The sequence below is a fragment of the Garra rufa genome, chromosome 7, assembly GCF_049309525.1.
Source record: "Garra rufa chromosome 7, GarRuf1.0, whole genome shotgun sequence".
Classification (NCBI taxonomy): Eukaryota; Metazoa; Chordata; class Actinopteri; order Cypriniformes; family Cyprinidae; genus Garra; species Garra rufa.
This window is the reverse complement of record NC_133367.1, coordinates 29,927,971-29,941,096: the sequence shown is the minus strand read 5'-3', so window position 1 is coordinate 29,941,096 and position 13,126 is coordinate 29,927,971. Positions and strand designations below refer to the sequence as shown.

General features: G+C 37.9%; 1 protein-coding gene across 1 annotated transcript in view; it reads left to right on the top strand.

Moving 5' to 3' along the window:
- The window catches only part of lingo3a (leucine rich repeat and Ig domain containing 3a), a 46,821-nt gene extending 38,246 nt beyond the window's left edge, over positions 1-8,575 (top strand). The window contains exon 2 of the mRNA XM_073844700.1: positions 4,473-8,575. Within this exon, the coding sequence (XP_073700801.1) occupies positions 4,517-6,334 (1,818 nt within the window). The 5' untranslated portion in view covers positions 4,473-4,516 and the 3' untranslated portion in view covers positions 6,335-8,575. The remainder of the gene's footprint in view (positions 1-4,472) is intronic.
- Positions 8,576-13,126: the final 4,551 nt, after the last annotated feature.

Sequence of the window (13,126 nt, the reverse complement as noted above, 5' to 3'; positions counted from 1 at the left end):
TGCAATTCTGACTTTTTTTTCCCGAAATTGCGACTTTGTGTCTTGCAATAATTTTTTTCTCACAATTACAATTTTGTAACTCGCAAATTTGCCTTTTTTTTTTCTCTGAATTGTGAGATATAAACAATTGCGAGTTAGAAAGTTCAGTTCTGAGGAGAAAAAAAGACTGATATGTTCATAGAATTACGAGTTTATATCTCGCAATTCTGACTTTATAACTTGCAATTGTGCGTTTATATCTCACAATTCTGAGAAAAAAAGTCAGAAATGTGAGAAGTCACAATTTTTTTTTTTTTTATCCAGTGTTGGAAACAGGCTTTTCTACTTCATTTTTCTGTAAAAGACAAAAAAAATTAAAAATTAAAAAAAAAATTACATTATATTAAGCCATACAAGTCTTAATACCCTGGGATGGTGTTATAATCCAGTTGGTGTGCTATTTTTCCTTCTAATGCAATGATATTTAGACATTTATAAGTGTGATTAAAATGCCCAAGTACTTTTTAGAGTCTACTGTATATTTTGTATCCGAGCTTTTCCATTTCTCAGTCTGTTTTTAGAAAATTGATCTTCATTTGTATTGCTATTTTATATTTAACCAGCCTCTCAACAGCTGTTACGGGAAAATATACACTAATTGCTTGATTTGCCCTTCACGTATCGACTAACAGCTGTTATGTAATTCTCAGGTGACATGCTACCTTGCTGAGGTGAACAACAGAGCAAAAAGGTAGCCGTGTCTCTCATTTACTCCTGACAACTTTCAGGTCGAGGTCAGCTCCGTTTAAATTCCAACACAGGGGAAGACAAAATTTGAGTTAAATTTGATTAATTTTTGCTCACCCTAATGTCACTTTTTTATTGTCCATACAATGAAACTCAATGGGGTCCAATGTTGGTTTTGTGTTCTGGAGAAAAAATGTCATACAGGTTTAGAATGACTTGAGGGTGAGGGTGAGGGCAGAATTGTCTTTATTAGTGTATGTCTATCTATGCAGTGGTATAGTTACAGTATTTGTTTTCCAACCATTTGGAGTTATTGCACATCTGCATGGACATATGAATTAATTTGAGAGCACTTTCCTGAAGCCAATTAAAATTAATAAGCAGTTGAAATGTGCTTTGTTGACATCTCTTGAGGGGGAGAGACAGTGGGGGTGGAAAAAAAGTGGCAGGGTATTAATCATCACCTATTATTAGTATTCATGATTTTCTGACATAATGACCCGTGACAAGCTTTTGACACCTGAGTCATAATAGTCTCAGTAATAGTTTTCTATTCACCTCACGCTGCTGATTGTCTTATAGCGATCCTATGCAGTCCAGTTTTTGTTTGAAGAGGTGGTCTGTACTGATTGGACAGCTTCATAGTGTCAACTGATATGGGTTTGAACCAGGGGCTGGCCATGCGTTTGGGTTACCAGAGATGATGGGGGAGGGAGAAGAAGGGTTGTGGTGGGGTCCATCTGAAATGCCACTGTTCAATAACAACCTGGTAATAAGGCACTGGACTATTAAACTTCTGATCTGTAGGTAAGTCTCATTATGTTTAACTTTAGCACCAGAGTGGGCCTGGTTCATGTCAGAATGCACTGTCTGGGATGTCTATTGCAAAGACCAAGTTAACATTAATGTATATTTTATCTAAGTTTTTTTTTTTTTCAGTCTTTTGTTAAAATGCTGACTAGCACAAATCAATCGTGAAGCTATGAAGCCATGCTTCGCTCAAAGCTCGATATAGTGCTTTTATTTCTTGGCTTACAAAGATAAAAAAGAAGATGATTTTAAAGACGGTCTTCTGAGATTTCAGCCTGTTCATGTGTAAACTGTTCATGATATACTAAAGCTTTTTCTACTTTCGTCCATTACCATTTCTGTGAAAATAGCTGTGTGCTTCAATTTTTTTTGTTTTATATTGCGTTTAACCTTAAATAACACTACTTTTTTATTTATTTAAATGGTTGAATCGTATATGGGTTTCAGAAGATACTTAAAAGTGCTTGAAGTAGGTCTACTTGAATTTGACTTGAAATTTAAGGCCTGGAAAACCCTTGAAAATAGCAATATTCCTGAAGAGGTATTTAAAAAGTGCTTGAATTATTCAAAGGCAATGTATCTAAGTTTTCAATCATTTTCAATAAGCACATAACTTTTCAAAAACATCATACTTTTTTCCTTATTTCATGTCGTGTAAACGTGGCTGAAGACACAAAAAGAGGAACAGATGAACCGAATCAAACTTATCCAAACTTATACTTGAACCAAATCATTTATGCTTGAACTTCTCTGATTGACTCTCACTCATGACTTTGATCATTAATTTCAAGCGATTTACTAGCAAAAATCAGATCAAATTAAAAGAGCCATTCATTTTCGAATTTCAACATTCAACATTTTAAAAAGCTCATAGTGATGGGTAAAATGGACATTTTCGATACTCAGAATCAGTTAAACCATTGCGTCAAAAAATGATTCACTGCTTTGAAGCACTCCAATCGGATTTGTGTATTGCAAATAATTGATTTCAGATTGGATCTTTAAATTGTATATTGTGAATCATTTGCTTTAGATCGTAATCATTTGATTCATATCGGGACTTCGGAGCACAGATCTCAAATCATTTGATTTAGAATGGAGCAGGTTCATGAATCATTTTGCGAACTGAATGATTGAAATTGAATGATTCAAATAAAATGATTTCTGAACGGCAATTTGAAGTCCCAATCTAAATCATGATTCCCGATATGCGAAGTTCCGATCTAAGTCAAATAATTTGTGCTCCATGCTTCGAGTCCTGATCTGAAATGATGATTCGCGAATCATTATTCAGATTGGGACTTTAGAGCATGGATCACGAATCATTTGCTTTAGATTGGAACTTCGCTTATCTCAAATTATTTAATTCCTATCTGGACTTCGGAACGCGGATCTCGAATCATTTTTTATTCAGAAAGGAACAGGTTTGTGAATCATTTTGCGAATTGAAGGAATTAAATCAAATGATTATCAATTGCCGATTGGGAGCATGGATCGTGAATCATTTGCTTTAGATCGGAACTTTGGAGCCAGATTCACAAATCTTTTGCTTCACGTATTGCAAATCATTTGATTCATATCAGGACTTTGGAGCACGGATCTCAAATCATTTTATTTAGAACGGAACGGGTTCATGAATCATTTTGCGAATTAAATTACTCAAATCAAATGATTTGAGATTGCCAAATCCTGATCTAAATCATGATTTAATCTAAGTCAAATGATTTCTGATGAGTCCTGATCTGAAATGATGGTACGTGAATCATTTGTTTCAGATCAGGATTTCGGAGTGATTTCACAAATCTGATATTTGTTCTGATATTTTTCTTAAACAGTAGAAAATATAAGGTAGGCAGGACAGTTGTAAAAACAAAACAAAAAAACATGGTTTTACTATAGTAAAAGTGTAGTATGCTTTGTAATGCTTTAGTAGTAATATATTGCATGTTCTTCATTTTATTTTTGCCATTTTTATTAGTATGTTTTTATTTATCTATCTTTTTTAGAATTTGAAAGAGAAGACGTTGTTTTGATGAGTGAGATATCTGATTCATGTCTTTGAACATCAAAAAAGTAGTGCTTGAAAAGTCCTTGAAAGTCCTGGAATTTGATTTTGCAGTATCTGTACAAACCCTGCTTACAGTTTTAAAGGCCTGTTTCTCACAAAGATGAATGTTGTTCATGGACATTTGGTGCAATGTAATCATCTTGCTGTCTATTCAGATCCACGCAAGAAGAATGGCAGAGTAGGTGAATGAAAATGCAAATTCACTCTCTGACAGTATGTGAAGCTTATAGAAAAGCAGAAACACCCCAGGTACCCCGGTAAACACAAAGCAATGTTCAGTTTCCGACAAATATTCATCTTGGTGTGAACAGATATTAAACTGATAATTCAGCCAAAAATGAAAATTCTGTCATTAATTACTCACCCTTGTGTTGTTCCAAACCCGTAAGACCTTTGTTCATCTTCAGAAAACAAATTAAGATATTTTTGATAATCTGAGAGATTTCTGACTTTGCATAGACAGCAATGCAACTTACATGTTCAAGGCACAGAAAGGTAGCAAGGACATTGTTAAAATAGTCCATGTGATAACAGTGGTTCAAATAAGTAATTTTATGAAGCTACGAGAATAATGTTTGACACAAAAGAGAAGAAATTGTAGTTGTTATTTTTGTTTTCTTTGACATGGTTTGGAATGACATGAGGGTGAGTAAACCCTCAGACCCCAGAGGGTTAATGACAGAAGTTTCATTTTTGGTTGAGCTATCCTTTTAACCTCAAGATTGTTAATCCATGTTTATCCAGTAGTAGTCGTCATGCTCATCTGTTAGTAATCATTTAACTCAGAGTACTGCTGTAGAAGTGATTTTAGAAGAGAATTGCAAAGTTGTAGTTAACCAATCCCTGTTTTTGTGTTTTTTTTCTCTAGGTGTGAGGTGCAGTGATTCGGCCCCAGTAAGGTAGGGAAGGGGCATGGCGGGTTGTCCACGCCTGAGCTTACCGGGGCTGTTTGTGCTCCTAATCGCTGCATCCCTAACACATGGCCAGAGCTGCCCGCAGCGCTGTGACTGTATCCCTCATCAGAGAGCCGTGATGTGCCAGAACAAGCGGCTGGGCTCTATTCCTGGAGGCATCCCGGCTGACACATGGCTGCTGGATCTGAGCGGCAACAGTTTGCGCTGGGTGGAGTACAACGACTTGGCGACTCTCTCGAGACTTCAGGAACTAGACCTGAGTGAGAATGTCATCAGTGTTTTGGAGCCTAATGCCTTCTCTAGTTTGCTTAACCTTAGGGTGTTGCGTCTACGAGCTAACCAGCTCAAACTCGTGCCTATGGGTGCCTTTTCACGTCTTTCCAATCTCACTACTCTGGACCTAAGTGGGAACAAACTAGTCATCCTATTGGACTTCACCTTCCAGGATTTGAAGAACCTCCGCAATTTGGAGGTTGGCGATAATGACCTGGTGTACATTTCAAACAAGGCTTTCCTGGGATTGGTGGGGCTCCGGGAGCTAACCATCGAGAGGTGCAATCTGACCTCTATAACTGGACAGTCTCTTTCCTACCTTCGCGGCTTGGTGACTCTCCGATTACGCTACCTCAGTATCGCTTCGCTGGAAGAGCAGAACTTCCGCAAACTTGGTGGACTGCGGGGTCTTGAGATAGACCACTGGCCCTTCCTTGAGTACATCTCTCCACACAGCTTCCAAGGTCTCAACCTTTCCTGGCTCTCGATTACCAACACCAACATTTCCACCGTGCCTACGGGAGCCCTTCGCAACCTAGTTCACTTGGCTAGCCTCAATCTGTCTTACAACCCCATTTCAGTTCTTGAGTCTTGGGCCTTGCGGGATCTTATTCGCTTGAAGGAACTGCACCTAGTTGGTACGAACCTGATATCAGTGCAACCCTACAGTCTTGGAGGCCTGCAACAGATAAGATTGCTCAACTTGTCAAACAACGGATTAGTGACCCTGGAGGAAGGCTCCTTCCACTCAGTCAACACACTAGAGACATTGCGTGTGGATGGCAACCCTTTGTCCTGCGACTGCCGGCTACTGTGGATCCTGCAGCGCAGGAAGACCCTTAACTTTGACGGAAAGTCACCAGTTTGCTCTACACCCGTGGAACTGCGAGGAAAGGCACTCAATACCTTCTCGGACTCTGCGCTCTTTGACCATTTCACCTGTCAGCGGCCTAAAATTCGCAATCGGAAGCTTCAACAACTGACGGCACGTGAAGGCCAGGTTGTCTCGTTTGGATGTCAAGCAGAAGGAGATCCAACTCCGGTCATATTTTGGATTTCACCTCAGCGTCGACGTATTACCACCAAAAGCACTGGGCGAGTGATTGTCCTACCTGAAGGTACCTTGGAGATCCGTTACGCCCAGGTAACAGACACCGGGACCTACATCTGCATAGCAAGCAATGCTGGTGGCAACGATACCTACTTTGCCACTCTTACAGTCAGTGGATTGCCATTGGATAGTGCTCTGGCAGCCAATCGCACCTACTACGTGGGTGATCTTAATGACACGAATTTAAACGACACGCGTGTCTTCCTCAAGTTCACATTGGACCTCAAGACCATCCTGGTGTCCACAGCAATGGGCTGCATTATGTTTCTGGGTGTTGTGCTTTTCTGTTTCATTCTCTTGTTTGTGTGGAGCCGAGGACGAGGTCAGCACAAGAACAATTTCTCAGTCGAGTATTCATTCAGGAAGGTAGATGGTCCCGCCGCCAGCGGGGGTCAAGGAGGGGCACGTAAGTTCAACATGAAGATGATATAACATGGACACGCTGACAGTTTAAAAGAGTTAAACGCACATTATTGTTATTTCAAACTGAAATACATTTCTAATACCAGACTTTGGGTTCGGATTTTAATGGGAGCAATGAATAATGTAGCTGCTGAGGGGTGGTTTCCCTCAGCAGCTATTTATAATTTAACCGTACTTTTGGTGTCTTGGGATATTTTACACATTTATTAAGACATTCATGATGAATTACATACTTCTGGCTGGCATTAGGTACCGTAACTTTCTCATGTGAGAAGGCCAAGCTTGTAGTGATATATAAAGACCATTAAAAATGCTACCATGCAATTTTCTTCAGAAAATGAAAGTTAAATGATGCTCTTAAAGAGATAGTTCACCCAAAAGCCATCTTAGGTGTATAAGACTTTCTTCTTTTAGATGAATATAGTCAGAGTTATATAAAAAATGTCCTGGCTCTTCCAAGCTTTATAAAGACAGTGAATGGGTGTAGAGATTTTGATATAAGTCAAAAAGAGACTTGTGTTGGCGACTGGAGGTTGGTGTTTCTCACAAGACTAGCATATTCTCACCGGAGCTTAGGCTACGCTTATGTCCTACATCATCTACTGGAATGCCAGGAAGCTAGAGATTATGGTTTATAAAATTTTAAATATGGATATTTAACTTATTGATTCGCTTCAGAAGGCCTTTATTACCCTCCTGGAGCTGTGTGGAGCACGTTTTATGATGGATGGATGCACTTTATTGGACTTCAAAATCTCAACACCCATTCATTGTCATTATAAAGCTTGGAGGAGCCAGGATATTTTTTAACATAACTCGGATTGTATTTGTCTGAAAGAAAAAAGTCATATACACCTAGGATGGCTTGAGGGTGAATAAATCATGGGGTAATTTTCATCTCGGTACTATTTTGGAGGTTATTGTGAGGAAAGTCCAGAATGATTTAGATCATAATTATTTAATGGGGTGCTTTCTGCTTGCCAAGAAATTGCCAATGCCCTCAAAAGTTAAAAATCATTCATGATTGCATTTTGCTAGGCAATTTAATGGATATGCTCAGTAGTTTGTAGGCAATAAAGGGGGCATACACTTCACACTGCCAATTTAACAAGGATTTGTTGTCGGATTACCCCCAAATCTCAGCCCGTTAGCCACTTTGTTGAAAACATGAGATGCTAGAAGACTGTTTAAAAAGTTAATACTATTAAATTATCTTACTTAAAGAGTTGATTTAGTATGCTATGGATAATAAGGCCAGACACTGAGTGCTTCTATATTACACTGCCACCTACTTTTGAATCATAAAGTTAAACACACGCACATACAAAGGTACTGTAGTAACAACATAAAAGCACATTGACTTTATAAAGCATTACATATTTATCAGCTAAATACCAATAGCCTCAGTATGTAGACTAGGTTAAAGACATTTTGTATTTTATTGTAAATATAGCTGTTTTGTGTGTTCATCATGGTGCACTGTTTTAATGTAAAATAAATTAATGTGAAATACTTTTATTTATTATAAAATGTTCTTAAATTAATCAGATCATGTGTGAAAACTCTAAAAGTTACGTAACTGCTTTAAAAAAAACTGAGCATTTATTACTGGTGATTTCAGTTGTATGTCTATACACCTCTTCTTTGTAAGTGTTAAGTGTGTTTAAAAAGGAATGTCAGTCTCATAACTTCACGTTAATTTGCATGAGTATACAATACATGTCGGAGACAAAAACAGTCAAAGCTTTTTGTGCACAAGCCACTGATCCTTTGATCCATCTTGGAGTTTTACGCTTGTATTGTCTGTTTATAAATAGCATTTATGATGAGTTAGACCTTGCTCAAGTGCTGCCGCTTAAAATGAAACAGGAAGGCACTTTATAAAGCTGTTCTGCTGCCCTCTAATGGTAAAATATGACAGTTTAAAAACACAGGGTATCAGTTTCAACCTTACTGCCTTCTACCGGTGAGTCTTTAAATGAATTCGATTATGAGCATAACTGATCAAATGCGCCCTATACTGTCTTATTTTAAGCAGCGTTGTTTATGTACATTGCAAACTGCCAGAATTTGTCAATGACTACTGTAAAACTAATTAAAAAAGCTTTTTGATATTTTTGTAAAAAGTCATTTTACAGCTACTTAATGTAAATTAAATAAACGGGGATCCACAACATTTTAAGTTCTAGGTTTATTGTTCTTATATTGTACCAATGACAAAAAAATCTGTTTATAAAAGCATGTATCCAAGTCCCTGTGCTGGAATGTCTTCTTTTTTTGATTCATCTCATTATAAAGTACATACCCCTGACAAATTCTGACTTAGTTACTTTTATTCAACCAGCAAGTTTTTTTTTATTAGAAATGACACAGATATCTCCCAGAAGATAATAAATTACTTACCTTTTATTTGAATTTGAACAAAAAGTAGCATGTCCAAAATTATTCATTCCCTTCTTAATAATCAACAGAAAAGCCTTTATTGGCTATTACAGCAATCAAATGCTTCCTATAATTGCTGACCAGCTTTTTGCGTGTCTCCACTGGTATTTTTGCCCATTCGTCTTTAGCAATGAGCTCCAACACTTTCAGGTTGGAGGGTCTCCTTGCCATTCACTCTGGCTGGGCCACTGCAAAACGTTTTTGTCTGCTAACCATTTCTTCACCACTTTTACTGTGTTTTGGGTCATTTCATGCTGAAATGTCCACTGGTGCCCAAGGCCAAGTTTCTCTGCAGACTGCCTGATGTTGTTGTTGAGAATTTTGATGTATTGCTCCTTTTTTTACTGTGATTAGGTTGCCTGGTCCACCGGCTGAAAAACACCCCCAAAACATTAGGTTCCCACCACCATGTTTGACAGTGGGGATGGTGTTCTTAGGGTTGAAGGCTTCTTCTTTTTTACACCAAATGAAGGCTACATCATTGTGGGCAAACAATTCAATTTTTGTTTCATCTGACCATAAAACAGAAGACCAGAAGTCTTCTTCTTTGTCCAGATGAGCATTTGCAAAAGCCAAGCAGGCTTTTGTGTGCCTGATCTGGAGAAGTGGTGTCCTCCTTGGTCTGCGTCCGTGGAACCCAGCCGTGTGCAGTGTCTGTGGACTGTCTGCCTTGAGATGTTGCCACCAGCAGAGCCCAGATTCATCAGGATGGCCTTGGTGGTGATCCTTGGATTCTTTTTTACCTCTCTCACTATCCTCCTGGCCAGAACAGGTGTCACTTTTGGCTTCCGACCACGTCCTCTGAGATTTTTCACAGTGCGGAACGTCTAGTATTTTTTAATAATACTTTGCACTGTAGCCACTGGAACTTCAAAACATTTAGATATGGTCTTATAGCCCTTTCCTGACTTGTGAGCAGCCACAATGCGCAGCCGCAGGTCCTCAGTGAGCTCCTTTGTCTTAGCCATGACTGTCCACAAACCAACAGCAGAGAGCTTCTGTTTTTCACCTGTTGAGTTGATTAAAACAGCTGTTCCCAATGAATCAGGGTAAATAGGATGCTTTAGAACAGCTTGGACTATTTGGAATGGTATAGAACTTTGGATTTTCCCATAGATTATGCCAGTTTGCAAAGGGTATGAATAATTTTGGACATGCCACTTTTTGTTCAAATGTAAATAAAATAACCAATTTTTTTTTTTTTTTTTACCACAATAATGCCTCTTGTACAACATATATTTTGGGAGAAGCTTGTGTCATTTCCGGTCAAAAAAATAAATAAACTTGCTGGTTGAGTAAAAGTAACTTAAAGTCAGAATTTGTCAGGGGTATGAATAATTTCAGGCTTGACTGTATGTTAATGTTTTTGTCTAATTTATGTAATGCAACATATATGATCATTAATGGTTTTTGACTTTTTTTTTTTTAAATGTCAAGATGATGTTCAAAATAAACATTTCACAACATTTTTTTTTCTTTTCAGAGTGCAAATGGGCAGAATAATGTCAGATAAACAAGCAACTTACAAGCCACCAGTCCTGATTCTATAAACAGTTTTAACTATTTTTGCTGAAAACTTTTCAATAAAGACAGCCACTTGTCAGCATACTTCGATATAGTCCCACAAACTTTAAATTACATGACAGTTAAGCAACTGTTGGCCATAAGCATCTGGTACAGTCATGTGTGCGCAAAAAATGTCAATTATTTTCTTGTCAGGACACTTTTTTACTCATACCATCTGCTATATAAAACAAAACAAAGTTTTGTTTCTTGCAGAATGTAAAAAACACAGACATGAAGGCAAATTATGATTCAAAACATTAGTAAAATATTTAAAGAGATGATCTTTTGACCTTGCCTCTAACAAAAGTAAGATCACACAGGTAAGTACAGCATTCTCACACAACAGCCTTCTTATTTACATATGAACAAAAAGAAAATAAGTCTAATCGTAATACACAATGAGAGTGGTTTTGATGTCTTCAGTATGTTGTAGATCTACTCGCCTGTGGCCAGGTATTTTGTGCTAAACAGTCTATGAATAAACTGAAAAAGAGAAGTGTTGTGTTTCGCTTTCGCACCAAAGAAGTAAGATCCATATCAATGCCATATTTATAAGCTTAACTCATTATAGATTGAGTACAAAACCAGATAAAAAAGTCTTTCCATGTTTAACATTCACTGCACATTTGTTGCGTTAATGGATTTGTGATGGAAGTACTGAATCATTATTACACCTACGAAATGTCTACTAGTGTTGCTGTCCGGAATATTCATCTTCATGGTATAATTTAACGCTTCTGCTAACCTGTGATGTCACTGCACAAAGCCTGTGCATATGGCAGGCTGTGACTCAAACTGAAAGAAAAACGTGTGATGGATGAACCAAGACTCATTAAAGAAGGCTGTTTAAGAATGTGCTGTATATATTTTTTAAGCAATCCTTTCTGAGCTGGCATAGCTAGAGAAAGTTTATTTGAAACCATCTGTAAATAAAATATAACAATGCCACTGTTTATATCATTAATGAATGACAGAAAAAGGATAATTAGGAATCAACAGAATGTGGTGTATATTTGTGTTACAGTATCCTAGCTAAGCTTTTTTTAAGGGGGTCCTTTTATGGTCTTTTAAAAAGAAGTATTTACTATTTTTCACATAATTTACCTTATTACAATAGCCTTTTCCCAGGCTGGCACAAATGAAACGAGGTCTATTGGATTTTACTGATATTGCATCACATTAGCCATTTTGTACCAAAAATAGTTTTCCTACCTCTGCAGATTCGCCGTATGGACAGCCCTGCGATGGATGATATTATCATTGAGCTAATTTATTTAACTATTTACATGGCCGAAACACCACACCAACATTCACACCAAGCACGATAACGATAACTTTAACACAATAACCATAACTATAAAGATAACATTATAAAAATCGTTTAAATTTAAAAGAATAGCAGAGTTCACACCACGACTATAACGATAACAATACAGTGCGATCCCTTTCAGAACTATTTTTTTACAGCTGATGAACGATAAAACACTGACAGCTAAACGACTTCATTCAAACTTAAAAGGCTTGTGTTGTGCATTTGAAATAGCAGGCGACATTGTAGCAAACAGAGTAGCCTAACATAAAACATAAAATTACCTCAGGAATTCTGTGCTAGTTTGGACAACATGTCTTGCCTCCTTTAAAATTGCAGTAGAAAAGAGTCCGTATTGTTTTTATTTCCACTACATTGACTTAGTTAAAGATCAAATAGTTTATAAGCTAGATTCACTGTTTAGATGCGATCGAAACGTGCATGATGAGGACATCTACTGGTTGAAGTTGTGTAAATGCAACAAACAGAGTTATCGTTCACTAGTGTGGCCGCAAAAAATAGTTATTGTTGTATTTATAGTTATCGTTATCGCTCTTGGTGTGAACAGGCCTTAAAGGAGCACTCCACTTTTTTTTGGAAATAGGCTCATTCTCCAACTCCCCCCGAGTTAATGTTGAGTTTTGAGTTGAGTTGGAGCATATTTCCAAAAAAATTGGAGTGTTCCTTTAAAGGGTAGTGAAGCTATCAACACTGTATGATGCTTGTGTTTGCATCAGCCACGGCTCGGCATGTGTTTCAACCCTCTATACCGCACATGTCAATGGCGTGGCTCCAGCATGGCCACTGGAGCAGTTTGTGGACACTTTAGTCAATGCTCACCTTTATCCAAGCCGCCCCGTGGCTCCACAAGCATCCCAGAAGTGGCTATCATGCTACATTGCTAAAGTTAGATGAATCCCCCACCTCATCCCTCCCCACCCACCAACGATTGGAATTTCTGTATGCGGGATATTCTAATGGACCAAATTGTGACATCATAGCATCTGGAAAACAAATGCTGTAGTCCAAACTAGCCGTTTGTTGTAGTTCTTGAAAAGGGATTTTTCAAAAACTAAATATATCCCTTTGAAGGAGATTTGTAACTTTGTAGATGGTTTTTATGCCCAAACAAACACACCACACACTGGCTAACATCCAAAAAGTGTAAAAGCATAATAGGACCCCTTTAAACCTGTATGTGGATACAATGGGTTGGGTACCGAACTCTGTACTTTTGAGGGTACTGACTGAATTGCGTCAGTACTTCTGAATACCGATTTACATTAAATTAATGTCCCGCTTGCCTCTGTTTACATCACAGAACAGCTGCAGGAGTCTGATTTAATTTATCAAGCGAGGAGAGTCGAGCTGACTGACAAGAAGATTGAGGTGAGAAAGACAAGACGATGGCAGAAGAAACTAAATGCAAAAGCACCTGTTTGGCAATATTTTGGATTTTGAAACTCCTGCTGTTTTTTTGGTTG